The sequence below is a fragment of the Necator americanus genome, chromosome I (assembly GCF_031761385.1).
Source record: "Necator americanus strain Aroian chromosome I, whole genome shotgun sequence".
NCBI lineage: Eukaryota > Metazoa > Nematoda > Chromadorea > Rhabditida > Ancylostomatidae > Necator > Necator americanus.
In genome coordinates, this window is record NC_087371.1 from 5,704,225 (window position 1) to 5,720,994 (window position 16,770).

General features: G+C 43.0%; 8 protein-coding genes across 12 annotated transcripts in view; 2 read left to right on the forward strand and 6 right to left on the reverse strand.

Annotated features, from left to right (window-relative positions):
• RB195_004612 (uncharacterized protein) overlaps window positions 1-176 on the forward strand; it is a gene marked incomplete at both ends in the record, with an annotated part of 1,839 nt that extends 1,663 nt beyond the window's left edge. The window contains one exon of the mRNA XM_064182532.1: window positions 89-176. Within this exon, the coding sequence (XP_064033799.1) occupies window positions 89-176 (88 nt within the window). The remainder of the gene's footprint in view (window positions 1-88) is intronic.
• A 567-nt stretch (window positions 177-743) lies between these two features.
• RB195_004613 (uncharacterized protein) lies at window positions 744-1,736 on the reverse strand (the record flags this gene model as incomplete). The annotated part of the gene is made up of 1 exon (XM_064182533.1): window positions 744-1,736. The coding sequence occupies one exon, from the start codon at window positions 1,734-1,736 to the stop codon at window positions 744-746; it is 993 nt and encodes a 330-aa protein (XP_064033800.1).
• A 27-nt stretch (window positions 1,737-1,763) lies between these two features.
• RB195_004614 (uncharacterized protein) lies at window positions 1,764-2,678 on the reverse strand (the record flags this gene model as incomplete). Of its 2 annotated transcripts, none has more annotated exons than XM_064182534.1 (1): window positions 1,764-2,678. In XM_064182534.1, the coding sequence occupies one exon, from the start codon at window positions 2,676-2,678 to the stop codon at window positions 1,764-1,766; it is 915 nt and encodes a 304-aa protein (XP_064033801.1). The 2 variants fall into 2 exon arrangements, with proteins under 2 accessions (XP_064033801.1, XP_013302432.2); XM_013446978.2 differs by having other exon boundaries at window positions 1,764-2,666.
• Window positions 2,679-2,839: 161 nt separating this feature from the next.
• On the reverse strand, window positions 2,840-3,649 carry RB195_004615 (uncharacterized protein; the record flags this gene model as incomplete). The annotated part of the gene is made up of 1 exon (XM_064182535.1): window positions 2,840-3,649. One exon carries the CDS (start codon window positions 3,647-3,649, stop codon window positions 2,840-2,842), a length of 810 nt encoding a protein of 269 aa, XP_064033802.1.
• A 215-nt stretch (window positions 3,650-3,864) lies between these two features.
• On the reverse strand, window positions 3,865-4,404 carry RB195_004616 (uncharacterized protein; the record flags this gene model as incomplete). The annotated part of the gene is made up of 1 exon (XM_064182536.1): window positions 3,865-4,404. The coding sequence occupies one exon, from the start codon at window positions 4,402-4,404 to the stop codon at window positions 3,865-3,867; it is 540 nt and encodes a 179-aa protein (XP_064033803.1).
• A 250-nt stretch (window positions 4,405-4,654) lies between these two features.
• RB195_004617 (uncharacterized protein) lies at window positions 4,655-6,303 on the reverse strand (the record flags this gene model as incomplete). Of its 2 annotated transcripts, XM_064182538.1 has the most annotated exons (2): window positions 4,655-6,139; window positions 6,193-6,303. In XM_064182538.1, 2 exons carry the CDS (start codon window positions 6,301-6,303, stop codon window positions 4,655-4,657), a joined length of 1,596 nt encoding a protein of 531 aa, XP_064033804.1. The 2 variants fall into 2 exon arrangements, with proteins under 2 accessions (XP_064033804.1, XP_064033805.1); XM_064182537.1 differs by lacking the exon at window positions 6,193-6,303 and having other exon boundaries at window positions 4,655-6,049.
• On the reverse strand, window positions 6,206-6,436 carry RB195_004618 (uncharacterized protein; the record flags this gene model as incomplete). The annotated part of the gene is made up of 1 exon (XM_064182539.1): window positions 6,206-6,436. The coding sequence occupies one exon, from the start codon at window positions 6,434-6,436 to the stop codon at window positions 6,206-6,208; it is 231 nt and encodes a 76-aa protein (XP_064033806.1).
• A 4,117-nt stretch (window positions 6,437-10,553) lies between these two features.
• RB195_004619 (uncharacterized protein) overlaps window positions 10,554-16,770 on the forward strand; it is a gene marked incomplete at both ends in the record, with an annotated part of 29,352 nt that continues 23,135 nt past the window's right edge. Inside the window, 8 exons of one of the 3 annotated variants that reach the window (XM_064182542.1) lie at window positions 10,554-10,583; window positions 10,651-10,690; window positions 10,756-10,898; window positions 11,257-11,348; window positions 12,759-12,825; window positions 12,885-12,982; window positions 13,051-13,100; window positions 16,730-16,763. In XM_064182542.1, the coding sequence (XP_064033807.1) occupies window positions 10,554-10,583; window positions 10,651-10,690; window positions 10,756-10,898; window positions 11,257-11,348; window positions 12,759-12,825; window positions 12,885-12,982; window positions 13,051-13,100; window positions 16,730-16,763 (554 nt within the window). Of the gene's footprint in view, window positions 10,584-10,650; window positions 10,691-10,755; window positions 10,899-11,256; window positions 11,349-12,758; window positions 12,826-12,884; window positions 12,983-13,050; window positions 13,136-16,713; window positions 16,764-16,770 lie in introns of those variants that run through there. The other 2 variants (XM_064182540.1, XM_064182541.1) reach the window with 2 other exon arrangements.

Here is a 16,770-nt window from a genome sequence, read left to right on the forward strand (position 1 = left end):
GCATGATAATAAGATGATGTATATTGATGTGATCAACAAGATGTCAAGGTTTGTCCAACATCGAGTATTGTAGATTTTCTCTATGCAGAGGCTGCAGTGGAGAACTTCGCATATTGGATGCGAGGGACAAGTTAGAGAGGAGTGATGAACGTGTAGTCCATTTTGCCATGCTGTGATTTTGATGGTGTACTTAATAACTACTAGCTCTGTCGGGAAGAACAGTGCGGTATTCGAGAGGTGGGTTGCAAAGACGCAGTAAGAGCTTATGCATGCTTCTATCTTATCGATTTCTCGATCTGATCCTATTTCCACACCTCCTTTTGAGCATTTGGCTGAGATGAAAACAGCCTCAGCGTGAGCGTCCGTGTTGTGAGGATAGAATTCTCTCATGGTCGTTCCCCATGCTTTGATAGGGATCAGCATGTCCGAGGATCTCGTATTGCTGAAGTCATACAGCGCGACTGGTGTGTCATACATACAGAACTTATCGGCACCGTCATTGCATTGCTGCTTTTCGCTTTGTTCCTCGGTAGGGATGTGTTGCAGGGACTAGCCTTCCGTCCAAATCGATGCATATGAAGTCGTCGGAGTTCAGATAGTCCTCAGAAACTTGAAGCCGGGATACCATAAGCAATGTGCCATCGTAGAGTTTGATTTGGTTAAACGTTCCAATTTTCTTTTTCTGGCTGCACTTGGTTGATTGCTCGAAGGAGCAGACCTCGTCAGGAGTAAAATGAAGAAACTCAGATGGGATGTTCGACGCCTTTGATTCCTGTGTGCGAGAGTTGTTGTAGTGTGAGCAGAATTGTGACCATTTTGGGCATTCGCATTTTCGTTCGCAGAGTTGTAGATTCTTTGATGGGTGGAAGGAAGCTCGAGTTTCGCCGTGTGGGCATGTAATTGGAAACCAGCAGATCTGCCTTTGAATACACTGCTACAGCTATTCCCTTTGTCACACACGGAGTTGCGTAAATGATTTTCTTGTCAAGTGTTAGTTCTTCAGGACAACGAGAGCTGGCCGTAATGATGCACTGTGGGAGAGCTGTCATGATCGAAATGAATAAGGGTAGGCTCAGTTGTTGTCGTCGAGCTTTGGGCCGAGTGACCATATGATGGGTTGGGGATGGGAATCTTCTTTCCGTTGATTCGTTCTGAGTATTCGTGGGCACAGTTGAAGTGTGTTCTTGAGTAGTTGAATTTGAAGTGATTTCGAAGCGGCTGACAAGGTTGATGGGCCTTGTTATTATCAGTCGTGAAGGCAGTCGAATTTGAACTGAACGCTGATATCCGTCGGATGATCCACATATTTGTCCTATTTTCCACATGCCTCTCTTATTGTTGTCGTCTTGGATGAGAACGTACTCTCCATTTGCTGGCTTGTCGTTGTGATGGATCCGTGGATAGGGGTGAGAAATTTGTTGTCGCTCGCGTAAAGATGTCAGGTATTCGACTTGCCACCTGTTCCAAAAGGTCTCGAGAAGTTGGAGTCCGAACCTCCAGTCTTTGATCAGATTGTCTTTCGTTGTGTATTGTGACTTCCATTCATTGTCTTCATTGAGCAGGCGGGGAGAAGATAGGCGAACTGTGGGACGTATGAAATCAACTGGACGTAAAGGTAAGAAGTCTTCTTGGTCGTTCACGTATGTAAGAGGTCTTGAGTTGCAAATGGCTTCCGATTCCTTTGCTGGTGTATGTAAATCGTCCATTAGAAGTGTCCGATTTCTTGTGGCTTGCATGAAGGCGGACTTGAAAATGCCTGTCATTCATTCATAAACTCCTCCTTGCCACGGACTGAACGCAGGTATAAACTTGAATTGGATTTTCTTGGTTGCGCAGTAGTCCAGTAAGTCTTCTGGTCTTTTCTCGTTCATGGGTTCATCCGATTGTGCTTGTGCGAAGGTCTTGAATGCGGGGGCGTTGTCGCAGATTATTCTTTTCGGGCACCCGTTCGTGGCAATGAAGCGTCTTAGACAGTGGAGGAATGTATGTGATGAGAGACTGCGTATAATGTCGACTATGATGGCACGGCAGTTTAGACAGATTATTAGTAGGATCCAGCATTTTTTGGTCTCTCCATGTTTGGATTTGTACTTTATTGGTCCCATGACGTCAATTCCGCAGTTTTCGAAGGGATGGTTGGGTTTGTTGACGCGATAATCTGGATGTGGAGGGAAGTCCGGTAGCTTGAATGGTTTCGCATTATTTCGTCTGCAAAGGAAGCAGCGGTTGTTGATGACGCGTTTCACTGTTGACCTTCCTTTGGGTATCCATACTGATTTTCGGAGCTCGATTAATGTTTGTTCTGTTCCACAATGGTGATTCAGCTCGTGGACGTGTAGGATAAATAGCTCGGTGATGTTGCTTTGTGGGAGTAGAATAGGTTCTTTTGTCTCCGGAGGTAGTGCAGACTCATGGATTCTTGTTCGAACTCTGAACAAGTGTGTCCGTCCGCACTTGAAGAGTGTAAGTTGACGTTGCAGATCACTACAGGGTGGGTCTTCGATTTGAGCCATTCGGAATAGAATTATTTCTGCCTTGGATCGTAAGGCATTCTTCGTAGTTCCGAAGTGTTGAGTGGCCTTTGTCGAAAGTCTGGTAATGAAGGTGAGGATCGTGGCGAGTGTCCTCAGGATATAGGTCCACTTGCTGAATCTTTCAGATTCCATTACTGATGTCATTTGGGTCTGTTCAATTCCTGGCTCTTGTTGTGTAGTACAGCATACAGCGGGTGCAGAGTGTTCTTCGGCATCTGAGCCAATCTTCTCGTTTGGCCACGTGTTTTCTTCTCCGAGGAGGAAACTGGGTCCATTCCACCGGAGATTGTTGGAAATCAGTTCGTCTATTGTGCATCCCCGGCTTGCGACGTCTGCAGGGTTTTGTGAGCCTGGTATGTGACGGAAGATTGCATCTTGAGCCTTTTCTCGAATTGTTCGCGGTTACGTATAAATATGGGAAGATGTTTATCTGACTGTGTCCATGAGAGTGCGACTCTGCTGTCTGACCATAGGAAAGATCGGTCCATTGGGATGTCCAAGTGGAGTTTCAGATAGCGGAGCAGATTGGCACGGATGAGCAGTCGTGAAAGCTCCAGTTTTGGTATAGTCATTAAAGGCTTCTTCGAAGCCAGTCGTGATTTCGAAACCAATAGCATTGCTCGTTCAGGATGACCATTGATCTTTTCCAGTAAGTAAGAAGAGGCGGAGTATGCGGACTGTGACGCATCGGTAAAGACGTGGATGTCGTACTTTGCATTGGGCGCGTTGTCTTGTATTAGTGAACGTGGAAAGGTCACCGAAGACAAGGTCCACGACTCGATGATTTGTGTCCATTCCTCAAGCAGGTGTTGCGGTAGTGATTCATCCCAACTGATATTTTGTGTCCACAATTTTTGGATGGAAATTTTTCCCACGAGTACGACTGCTGAAATCCAACCGAAGGGATCGTAAGTGCTTGCTACCTTTTGTAGCACTCTCCTTTTTGTCCATGTTGTTTCTGTTATACATCTTGGTAAGTGTATTTTGAATTCGTCCGTAGTAGTTTTCCACGTCACGCCTAAGATTTTGCATTGTTCGTCAACTTTGGAATTTTCTTGTTCTTCCATGAATCTGTTCAGTTCCTGATTGTTGCTGACATAGTCTCTGATATTCATTCCTGCGTCCTGGAAAAGTTGTTTCGAATCTTTGTAGTATTGTTTTCCTTCGTCTACAGATGATATTCCGTAAAATACGTTGTCGATGTAGATGTTCCGTAGTATCTTTCTTGTAAGTGACGTCCCTGTACTGGCAAGGTGGTAATGGATGGTTGCAGCAAGGAGGAACAGGGAACGTATGAGGCCGAAGAGAACACGACGAAATCTGTAGACGACTATATTCGACCTGCTGGTTTTGTAGGATCTCGCAACCAGAAAAAACTAGTGCAGTTTCGGCTCTGTTCTTGGAGTTCTACCGTCAAGAAGGCTTTTTCAATTTCGCTGGAGACCATTATTGGCATTGTTCTTGTTCGAAGAAGGACTCCGAGTAGGTCCGGTAATAATGTTGGTCCTTTATGGAGTATCTCGTTGATGCTCATTCCTTCTTTCCTTTTTGCTGAACCATCGGAAACACAGCGTACCTTCGTGTGTTTTTTCGACCCGCTGATGACACCGTGGTGAGCGAGGTAATGACTAATGTTGGCGGATTGGTCTTCATCGATTTCTTCTATTATTCCTCTCTTTAGCTGGTCTTTGAATGGAAGTTTTACCGAATATTGGCGCTCTTGCTTATTGTACTTGATTGAGTTGTTAAAGTCTTCCAAGCACTTGTCGTCATCGGATTGATTGGGATTGTCGACTATTCCTAAAGATTCATGTGACCAGAAGCATTCTACGAGTTCTACCAGGTCGGAGTGGCGAGCGGGATTGGTCATTGAAGTGGAGAAGGTGTAGACGACGTCATTCAAGGTGTTGAGCCGGAAGGTGTTGTCGGCCACGATTTTGCCGATGCGCGTTTCGAAGATGCGATATCCATTCGGTAGATAGGATATGCTAACCGATCGTGAAAAACAAGGTCTCAAAGGTAATCCGTACCTATGAGAAGTTTCAGCGTGGCGATTTTGTTGGCGAGGTATTAGTTGTTTACTTCTTACTCGAGGATCGAAGCGTACTTTATACCCTTGGTCAGTATAGGTAGTGCTTGGACATGGAGGAGATGTGTGGTGTTGTCCGTGCAGCGGATGCCGATTTCGTGGTCAGTGGCATTGACATCGGTTTTTCCGTTCCGAACGTAAACATTGTTGTTCGTTGTGAGTTCGAAGGTTGTAGTTGGAGTTGTTCGATCAGATCGTTTGTGATGTAGGATTGAGATGCTCCCGTGTCCAATAGAGCCGTGACGTGAACTTCCTTATTTTCGTTGTTTGGGTTGAAGAGTACGACGTCAGCACACATTAGTGGAGGTTTAACTGTTTCGTGTGGTAGCTGAGTGGTGTGAAGGGTAGTGGCTGGTTCCGCAAGGTTGGATGGGAGTGAAGGTTGTTCCGAGAAGTGTATGTGATCCTGTTGTTCGTGATGTTGTCGCTGTGATGGTCGATGAAATCGGTTCTTCTCAGTTTGGTTAGGGTGTTCGCTACGGTTAGCTACGTGAACTATCTGCGTCGCCATTGGCGTTGAGGCGAGCGATCTCTGAGAATATCTCAAGCAGAGTGACGTATGATGTCGTTTTGAGCAATGAGAGCACGTTTTCTTCGAGGTGCAATCCTTCGTTAGATGATTTCCAGACAAGCAGTTGAAGCAAATGCGGTTGTTTCTGGCGACCTGGATTCTTTCTGATGCCGTCTTGTATGTCTGGCAGTTGAAAGAGTTGTGATTCATCTTCGACCAGAAATTGCATCTTTTCTGACGGACGGATAGCAGGACCTTCTTTGAACGGATCATTAGCGTTTGATTATGAATGACGTGGTACGTGTACCTGCTTGTAGAGTCGGGTTCCTGGGACTCCATTTCACGCAACGTGGATTCTTTCCTGACAATATCCGTGAGAAGACGGATGAGTGCCGTTGGTGTAAGATTGGTTTGGTTGTTGGTTTTGTCGCAGATCCGGCTTCTCACATGGCACGGTAGTTTGTTTAGGAGAATAGCTCCAAGACCATATTCCTTGCTGCCGTCTTCATAAGTGCAAAATTGTCGTATTAGAGCATACATTTGGTTGTAAAGTACCTGTAGCTCTTTTCCTGTTGGGTCACACGGTGGGAGACTCGCTAATTTGGAGAACAACACATGTCGGGTTGTTACTCGATCGTCGAAGTACGTTTTGAGAATGTCCACCGCAATGTGGTAGTTGGCGGATGTAATCGGGAGGCCTTGGATGCAGTGGAGTGCTTTTCCCTTGAGTGAAGATTTCAGCAGGGAAAACTTGGTTGCGTCATCGATGTGCGGTTTATTCCCGATCAAGGTGGAAAAACGTTCCCAGAATTCTAGGAACTCAAGAATCGAACCGCTGAACATTGGAAGATCCACCTTGCTGAGAAGAGATGCATCGACGAAATTGCAAAGATTTCGCGAGGACTGGTCGATCATGTCGGGTCTAGGATGATGTGGAGATGCCACTTGTTCATTTTGCAGAGTGACTGGTGTTGAGATGTCGTTCTGTTGTCTCGCTTTCGTGCTCTGTGAGTCGAGGGAGGAAGCTTCTGATGTAGCCGGAGTGGTGGGGATGAAACCTTATAGCGGAAGTCAGCGTTTCTCGAACTCTTCTTCGATTGCATCGAGAGCGGTGTCCATTTTCTCAAGGACTGGTACTGCATCTTGTAGCGTGGTGCGGTAGTCTCCATATTTGTAGATGTATTGAGAGAATCTTTTTTTTTCCTCTTCTTTGTTTGCAGCAATGAGTGATATCCAGTTCCGATGAAGTTGTTCTAGCCTGGTATAGCTGATGAGCAGATTCGATCGGGCGAATCTGCTCATCAGCTATACCAGGCTAGAACTAATTTAGCGAATTTACGCAATCCTTGCGCAACATTGGGAGGTCATTGGAGTCGACATGGTTGAGTTGCACATTGTCGATTGTCAGCTCGTAATCAGTGAGGACGTCGTAGACTGCTCCAATATGTCTCGGCAGTTGTTTTGAGAGTTTTCCGATTTGGCGACGTATGGTCGGTGAGTCATTCATCTTTCACAGTCTTTGTAGAGGCGATGAAGTGCACTGGAGTCGTTGAAGATCGCTTTGTGAGTGCTGGCGTGGGACGTGCTGACGGGTACTCGGGGTAGTTGATGATGAAGGCATGTATCTGTTGGGCCTTTCTGGAAGCGGGGACTGGGCAGTCGTGATTGACGGCGGATACGTGTTTCTGATGATGATAGGCTACGTGGGTAGCGGTTTTGGTGTAGAATGTATACTTGGCGGTGGCTGCTGATGTCGCTGACGGCTGCGGTAGAAAGGGACACTTGGCGGTTATTGTTGAAGCCGATGTAGTCGTCGTGCGTGAAGATCACAGTTTCAGTCGCGTGGTCGCTATTTAGTCGTCGTCGTTCCTTGCTTGAAGCTTTATTCGTGGGCTGTTGCGAACCAAATGTGAACAATCATGTGGAGTATATATACGCTTCCAAGAATTTAATTTTGTCTGTCTTCTGGAGATATGACTAAGATGAAAATGTCTCATCGTAAAGATTGCAGACAGAGCAATGAACAAATGAGAAAATGATTAATTCATGCTATAGCGAGAGTTATTGAAAGAATGCAACTATTTTATCGGTTAGATAAAAAAAAGCGACAACAATTCATTCTGCGTCTGTACGGAAAGTGAGCGGAAATAAAAACAAAGTCATTTAGAAAACATGTGGACAAAGTAGCACCGTGTGGAAATGCGACTGTGACTCATTCTGCGCCTGCACAGAACAAAAAACGAGAAAGAAAGCATAGTGCCCTGCACCATCTCTTTTAACTGTTTTGGCACAATTTTCTTCAGTTTAGTCGTCCAGAAACTGACCGGTAAACAAAGATATTTTCATATCGTTGAAAGTCGAACTTTTCAAAGATATTTTCACTCTTCCTTGATAATACGTATTTTGCGTTGCAATGATAACGTCCTTCTCCAACTATTAGGAACACCTGTCATAAAAGGAAAATCCCTATCCACTCTATTTTCATCAATAGTGCACAACAAGAATGACTGTTTCCCCTCGAAATCAGCAACAGCGACGATTGTTCGGGGCGGGGCCTCCCCTTTCACCTGGCCAATAGCGCAACGGACAAGATGGCGTGGATACGGTAGCCCCGCCCATCAGAAGAAAAAGATCCGAAGCACCTGTATTATAGAAACGGGGTTTAGTGGATTATATCAGTGCCATATCGAAAATAGGAAATTCCTCTCGCTCTCGCTCTTTTAGATACGAAAAATGATCTTGTTCTATTAGTTTGAACTGCATTATGATTGAAAAAAAATTATGTAAAATGCCTGTTTTGTAAAATATCATGGTTATGGGTAATTACAAGGAAACTTAATTTGTTTTGATTTCGTATTGATTATTTCACTGGATTTGTTCACAAATCCTCCATTGCGAAATATGATTTTCGTGTAAGAATTCCAATTCTTGAGAAAAATTTCAATTTCAAACTAACGATTGCTCTGGAAACTTCTTTGTTGGAGCTACAAAGTTGCGGAGACATATCCGCACCATGAATCAAAGAGATCAGCCAGGGTGTGTGCACGTGCCTAAATACGAAGAGCACACAAACACAGGACAATGAGTAATCCATGAGTTTGGATCAAATTAGATCTGCTTGAGTATAACTGATGCTTCCGTGAAAAATTACAAAAACAACAAACAGGTGTTTGCGTTAATCAAATAAGTTGTTAATTACATAACGTGACAGTATACCCGACATACTATTACAAGTAAAAAGGGAAGAAAAACTGTTGCTTTTAAAGATTCATGCAGCCCACATACAAGATAGATGTTTGTTTACTTGGACTTCGTATTAGGTAACCAAATTGTATTTCGATGACAAACAAATTAACAAAATTGCGGAAATGCTGTAAATTACTTGTACATTCCAAGAGTAATTATGTTAATTACCTTTCAATTGCATCAATACATTTTTTACATTGTTACGGTTTCATGTGATTCTTAACTTATTTCATCAAAATAAACATTAATCTCATCGTTTTTGTAGTTTCTTACAAATAGGCAATGGGGAATCTCGACAATGATTTACTCCTAGTTAAGTTTCCGATTTTTTCCCAAGAAAGCGGAAAAATCAGAAACTGTGAAAGAATGTCGAGCTACTTTGCAGCTCGGGGCACGGTTCCAAAGGAAGTGCCTCCGCTGTCCATCGCAGTTCTACACCCACAGTCATACATACTACGATTCGGTAACCCGTTGTGGAAGGCCATCAAACACATACTTTCGTGCAATTGCAGAATTCCATACGGAAGCGTAGAAGTTCATACATTAAAGTAAAATATTTGCATAAAATTCATAAATTCAAGCTAAATCATCATAACATTTCGTGGAAATAGAACAATAAAAAGTACAAGAGATTTATTTTATCACCTGAATCATTAAAGGGTTTCGTCGGTAGTTCATAGCTCATTTTGCTGAATAGTCGTGATGAATTTGCATTTCCATTCGATACAGCACAGTTTATTTTCGAGGAAGACAGAAGAAGGAGAACTGAGAGGATTCTCTTCAGAGGCGAAAAAGACCACACCAAAAAAATCTACCCTAAGCGAGTTTTTCGTGTATCGAAAAGCTATTGGCACCTCAACTATAACCAGAAATATGTCCAGGGTCTTTCTAAACCCCTAAATGCGTCGACTTCTCCCATAACGACAGTGAGCGATAGTCATTGATACTGGACGAGCGCATAGTCGCCACCAGCCACTTTCAACCTGAGCAGCACGCAACGCTGCCGCAATGCATGCGCTTTCTTCTCTTTGACATGCGTTCCCTCCCACCTGCTATGTTCTTATCGTTGTCGTATTGTCGAAGACTTATTCCTATTGTTGAATCCGGTTGAACCGCAGCAGTATGTATGCTTCTCCTGGGTTTTCGCGTCGTAATGAAAGATAAATTTCAAGGCTGACGTAATGTATTTTCGAACACCGAGATCTTTGTTCGGAATATATCTCAAAAATCATACTATAATGAAATAAAGAAGTGTATAATGATAAAACTATTTTAAATAAGCTTCCGTTTATAGTACACTTATTATACAGTTAGATTGTACTCAAAAATAAACCATGTACAGGAATCATCCGATTACTCGACTTTACCGTGGATACGTCCCCACATCTCATGATTTTTTTTTTTAAATTAAGTATCACGGATTACAATCTTTTCCTTCTAGAGGTAGCCTGAAGAAATTTATTGTCTTAGACTATCTGTTGAATTGTTTCTATGAAATTAAGAGCGCTTAAGCGCACTCGCTCCAGAAATCTCTTGAATCAAATCCTTGGCAGGTAAAGGTAAAACGACCAGTTATGAAAGAAAAACAAAAACAACAAGTAAAACATGAGAAACAACACGTGAGACAATAGGATAAAAGGAAGGTGGTGAAAAAAGTTTGATTGGGAAGCTTTTTTGGCACTAATTCCTTCCTATGAGGCATATTGAGTACCAAAATATGGTTTTCCGATACTTCTGTCAGCAGAAACGAAATTTCGTCATATGCATCAGATTTTCTTCCGTGTACTTAGCTGCTCGTTTTCCCCGAAGTCCAGACTGCCGAAAATTTGCAGAAATAAAAATCCATTGAATACATGCATTGAGTACTGCTTGTCTGATAGATTCCATTGGATTTCATGGACATTCTTGTCATCTTTTTTCCTCTTTTTTAAACTGCGGGGGAAACTGACGAATTGTGTGTGTTTACACTTTTGGTATATTTTATATTTACATATTTGTCTGCATAGAATGAAGGAATATCGATACTTTTCCACTTCTTTGAGTGGATTGCTAACAATACATTATGTAGAACAAGTTTTTGTGCAAAGTAACCATATAAAATCCTTGGATCGCAACAGCACAATCACAATCCACTCAATCAGCTCCAAATCATCAACAAACCGCGCCTAACCGCATGAGTTCCCTCCACGTTCTTCTGGTTGCAGTTCGTGATCTGAGTCTTACATTTTTACCTCATTTAATCCATATTTTTTGCATCAAATAACTTCCAGGTAGCCGTTCTTGGCCACCTCAGCTCCGGTGCAGACAAAGGTAATAATTCTCTTCAAAGCAAAGAGCGCTACTGTTCATGAGATGAGAACGGCTCATTATTTCAGAAATTGACGAATATCCAAGGTTGAATCTTGTCGAAGAGCGAAGAGTTATTGATTTCTTCCATTTACAAGTTCGCCGAAATGCTGCTCTCGGCAAGAAATACAAGGGAGCAAAACTTGGCATGGGAGGACAGCTGTATGCGCTGGTAGGGACAATGATTATTTTTATTTTTCGATTCCTATCAAACTCTCCATAATCAATGAGCCCGATTAAAATCCTCAGCTGCTGCTGAAATGCCCACTACCACAGCTAAGGCAACAATTTTTTTCGTACGGGAATTTAAACCGACGTTCAGGCAAGGGCGCAAATAGATGCTCCACAGACTACTTCATTAAAAGGTTTTGATTCCCCGTATCCTTGAAAGGATAATAAATTTGCAAGGAAGATTGGAAGAGTCGAAGTCGAAGGATTTTCTCTGCTTTTGTGCAATATATGAAGTGAAATCCTAATTCGAATAACAAAACGTTATTTTTACTTAAAAAAAAGCGACTGCCATTATTCAGAAGTATGATCCCAAAATGGAACTGGAAGCTTTCAGTTTTGCCAAATACCAGCAAACGCCAAAAGAAGGACGTGGGATAATCTCGTTCGAAGGGTATGTTAGCGTTCACCATGTTCACTATTCATTTTTGTAAAGATATAGTTAGACAATGCTTTATCGCTACCAACTTGTGCCGAGAAAAAAACCCGTCTCCGAACAAAACTCTGTTTTCGAAAATACCATTCGAGAGCAAATTTGAGCGCTAATTTCAAACAAACTTCCAAAATTTAGTCCTGACAAATAAAAGAATAAAAGGATAAAGTCACTGGCGCATCAATCCGCTTGGCGTGCACCAACGCGTTTTACTGTAACTCGTAATCGTTGGGGGGTTTTTTTTGGAAGGGGTGTTGGCCTATACAATTGCTTCTGGGGTCAGACGATAATAAAGACAGTATTTTTATCCTCCCAAACAAACAACTCAGTTTATCGACCTCGGAGAGATAAAAGGCTTGGCAGTAGGGTAACTTCGAACCATCGGTCGTGAGGCCACAGCGGACCTCTTACCCTGAAAACACATGCAAAGTTTTCGCAACCTTCTTTAAAGGTATCACCCCACGAATCTGAGGTGGTGCAGATTTCAGGCGAAGTATTCTTTAAGGGATAGTAAATCATGGAGACAAAGGTGATTCCGTCCATTTCTTCTTAATTGACGTAAAAAACAGCCCGGAAGATGCGCCGTCTGGACAAAGCTGGCGCGCTCCAGTTGAACTCCCTGCAGAAAATAGTGCGCCAGAACGCCTGAAGCCGTATCTTCCGGGCCGATCTCCTCATCTCAGATTGAGAAAAATCTGAGATCGGGATCTCAGATTCGTGGAGTGATGTCTTTAATTACTTTCACATCTCCGGAGTCATGCTATTGGCATATCACATGGATCTATCACTGTGTAAGGAAAAAGTGTTCACTAATGCAAAACGTTGTTGTATCTCTTAGCGAATGAGCTTTTTTTCCTTTTTTTCAACTAATCCACTGCAAAGCGAGGATTTAATTTTGTCCCCCTTTATTTTTTCGTGTGCGTTTGTAGAACCACACAGATTTTGAAAGTCTCATTCTGATCTCTTTTTTTTCGGATTTCTTCTAGAAATAGAGCTACCGTAACTTGTTCCAACAAAGAGAACGGGTACTAGTTTTGGACCAAAACACTCAAATCAGCGCCGGATGAATCTAATACGTCTAGTGGACTTAATTGTGCCATAGAAAAAGAAGGATTTTGATTCTTATCAGTAAGAGATTTGGTTCTAATGAATTGCAGATTTTTCGCACACGAATCACTAAAAAATAAAGAAAATAAGAAAAAAATACGGGACGTAAAGAATCAGGAATTTTTTGATGTTCTTCGCAATACCTACATTCGTTTGCTGTCAGTCCCTATATCCCTACACATACAACAAAAAAAGAAATGCTCTATTTCTACGAAATTCATTGAAAAATAATTATTTCTATAAAATTCATTCAAACCTATTTAGAGATTATCCAGGGGATCTTATGATGGTACTGGATACGTTCCTGAAGAACCAGACAGCTGTACAGCAGGTCATATTTCTGAATACTGCTTGAGGAAAACATTCTCACTTACATGGAAATGGTTTTAGATGATTTACCCGTTTGCAACACGATACGGATGCTGGATGAGACTTTTGAATAAAGTGAAACCCTATCAAGCAAAGTTCTATTGTGTTTATGATAGAAAGTAAGCTTTGCAAGTCTCTTCACAGGTGAAGAACATATTTGATGATCGTTTCAATTTTTTTCTTCCAGGCCAATGGCATGTGAGAAAGACAGCGATTGTATCTACCAACCTGCAGAATGTAGGAAAAGCTTGTGTTACCTCAAGGGCAAATGAATGAAGAAATGACAAATGGATACATGGATGCAAAAAAACCCATTTTCTATCCTCTTAGAATGTGCCGATGTAAGCAGTTGTAATAAAGAAATTCTTTAATTTTACCTCCTTGTAAAATAATCCAGAAACATGTTTGTCATTCACAAAGTGATTCTTCTCTTTCTACTAGGATATTCGGATAGAAATGCGACTTTTCACGCCAATTTTAGAAATTCACACGAAAGCACTATCAACATTTTATTCAATGATATATCCTCCACTACTATCCACAACAGTTCGCGAACGTTCACGTACAAGGAACCACGATATGGATGCTGCATAAGATTTTTGAATCAAATTAAAGGCAGCATTCCACGAATCTGAGGTGGTGCGGATTTCAGGTGGAGTATCCGTATGCGGAGTCGTAGATTATGGAGACGGGGGTAGTTCCGCTCATCTCTGCCTGCGTCACTGCAGAGCGATGTTTTGTACGACGCCATCTATTGCAACACTCCACCCCTTGCGCCGCCTTCGCTCTGCGATTCGTCGAAAATCAATTCGGACAGCCACGATAGGCAGCAAGGGACGCTACGCGTGCAAAGGTGGCCCGCTGCAATAGAAGGCATCCTATAAAACAGCATTCAGGGGCCGGCTGCTTGCAGTAATTCAGGGAGAGATGAGCGGAACCACTCCGCTCTCCATTATCTACGACCCCGCATACGGATGCTCCACCTGAAATCTGCACCACCTCAGATTCGTGGTATGCTGCCTTTAGAGAAGTTATAATATGACCGGTGCGGAATCTTCTCTGAATGGAATGCAGCGAACGGCTGCGTTGGAAGCGGTAGAGTAATGCTAAAAAAAAGAATTTTAAAAATTGAATCCAAATGGCACCTACACTAGGTTAATTGAAAAGCACACGGACTCCCTCTTAATACCATTTCCAATTACTAAAAACCCAAGCCCTGTGTGTTTTTAGCAAGCGATGATAATCCCAATCTTTAAGTGTCATTACTGAGTGACCAACTGAATCTTTTCTTCCTAAAAGCCATTTTTCATTAAAGGCATCACTCCACGAATCTGAGGTGGTGCAGATTTCAGGTGGAGTATTCGTATACGGGATGGGAGACTATGGAGAGGGGGGGGGGGAGGATTCCGTCCATTTCTTCCTAATTGCCGTAAAAAACGGCCTGGAAGATATGGATTCAGGCGTTCTGGCGCACTATTTTCTACAGGGAGTTCGATTGGAGCGCGCCGGCCTTGCGCGGCGCCGCATGTTCCAGGCCGTTTTTTTACGGCAATTAGGAAGAAATGGACGGAATCACCCCCCTCTCCATAGTCTCCCATCCCGTATACGAATACTCCACCTGAAATCTGCACCACCTCAGATTCGTGGGGTGACGCCTTTAAACAACAGCTCATGTAACTTTTGAGAGATGACTTTGACTGGTCCACAGACAATGTTGCAGAATTTTGCCTCCTTCCATTTTGCCTGTTGCAGAATTTCCTAAAACCTTAGACCTTGGGCCTCGGTTAGGGCCTCGGTAATCCTCGAAAACTGCTTATTACTTCTACAATTTGAGAGCTGATCCTGAAGACGATTGAAGATCCAAATAGGATGTCTACCAGCTTCTAAGGACCAGGTAACTGAAAATCGAGTTGCTCGCTAAGGCCGAAGGGTCACTACAAACTGTGAACGCGTAGACCTTTCACTAACGACCCATAAATTCCGTTCCATCTCTTCCAGTGACTTTTCGGAGGTGTTTACACTCGGTTCAAAGCTGGTAGCTTGGTGCAGTTGCACTCGGAGCGGTGGAGTTAGCAGTTCCGTTCTAGTTGGGAACACCGTGATCTGCAACAATAAGTGCTGCTAGCAAGGGTCCCCTTTCGATCCTGATAGCTACCTCGACCGCACTTGGATTACACAAAAAATAGGACAAAAATCAAGTATCTACAAATTAGGACCTCATAGGTGTCTTACGTGCCAAACAAACAACAAAACTAATGAAAAAGATTACTAGGACTAATTAATTCCACTCTTGTACTCTTTGCAAGGGAAAAAAAGTGGTGAGAAACTATAAAAAGCGAGAAGAACCGAGGTTCGAGTAGTTTACTGCATACTGTGGAGAGAGCTCAGTCCACGCCTTCACCGAAGACGCGTCGCGTCGTCACGTTACGACATGTTTTACGCCGACTGTAACTGCAGTTGACCCCGACATGTGATATTTCCTGCGTAGAATAAGAGGTTACGGTTACTTTTGAATCAAAGCGGCGAGTGCCTGTAAAAGGGGTCCCGGCGAATCTTCTAGAATGCCCCAATCATGCCTCAACATAGCAATTAGCCATTGTGCATATCCCGAAAAGATTAACCGCCGTAGCTATCTACATAGCTGATTCTCCTTGCTTACATCTAATCTTACGCTGCACCACTAACTACCAGCTTTCAAAAGTTACAGAAATGAGGATTACCGTTATCCTGTAAGTCCCAACCTTTTTTGTAGCCTAATTTATTTAGACGAACCTAGTGTATCAGTGTCTTGTTGGAAGAAAAAAAGTTCATTTGATAAGATGTCTAGACTTCCTGAAGGTAGAATCTAAACAAAACTCACTCCCGTTCTTGCCATTCTTCTTCGTATATAGTAGGGTCAAAATGACATGAAGCACGGTGCAATTGCGTACGCGGCTTCTCTCGAGGCGGTGCGATGGTGCGTAGCAGCTAGGAGCCTAGTGGGACCCTTGCTGGCACCACTCACATCGCTGTAGTTTGCGATGGTCCCACCTCAGTCCCACCTGCTGCCTCCACCGCGCCGTTTCGACTGCGTACGCAAATGCACAATGCTTCATTTCGTTCTGACCCGACTATGCTTCTTTATAAGTATGTAGTTGTTTGCGTTTCCATGGTCAGAAGAGCATCTAAGACATTTGTCTCCGTCTCCATGGACGACTTGGTGAGTGGTTTCATCGAAGTATGTTCGTGTATCCGCATGCATATCCAATGGACACGTAATGTCTCGAAGGCATTCGTGGAGAATCCGCCGGGACCTTCCTTACCGTCCCCCGAAAGCGACCGTATCGTCGGCCAAGTGCTCACTCTGTTCCCTTCCTTCTCACTATGTTTCGACGAATTACTATCATGTGGGTCTTAATTGCTGATCATTGGATCATCCACCTTACTATTTACTCACTCACTTCCCTTACCATTCACTTATTCTTCCAACTTTCATTACTAATTCCTTTCCAAAGTCGCCGCTCGGAATCTCTACATGGTACTGTAGCATTCTCGACGTGCTGAAATTTCCAAAGAGATTTCGAATTCTCCCCTCGCAAACACTTCAGTCATATTTCTATGCATTCATTCCCGAACATTCGATACTTCGAACAACTCGGCCTTCAGTAGTCTTCGAATTATTCGATATTCGAGATTTTGAATTTTCCCTCTCGAAATGTGTTTGTCATACGTAATGCATCTTATACGTCCTATTTTACGCCTGATCAGCAGATACAGTATGCCGACCAATTGCATTTAAGGATTTATCATGCACTGTAGAGAGTCCCCGTGCAGCACTTGATATTTGGATGTAACTGAAGGACCATGAGAAATGCTCTTGTTTTTAGCCATCTTATTACTTGCATTGTGGGGATTACTGAGGTTAGTC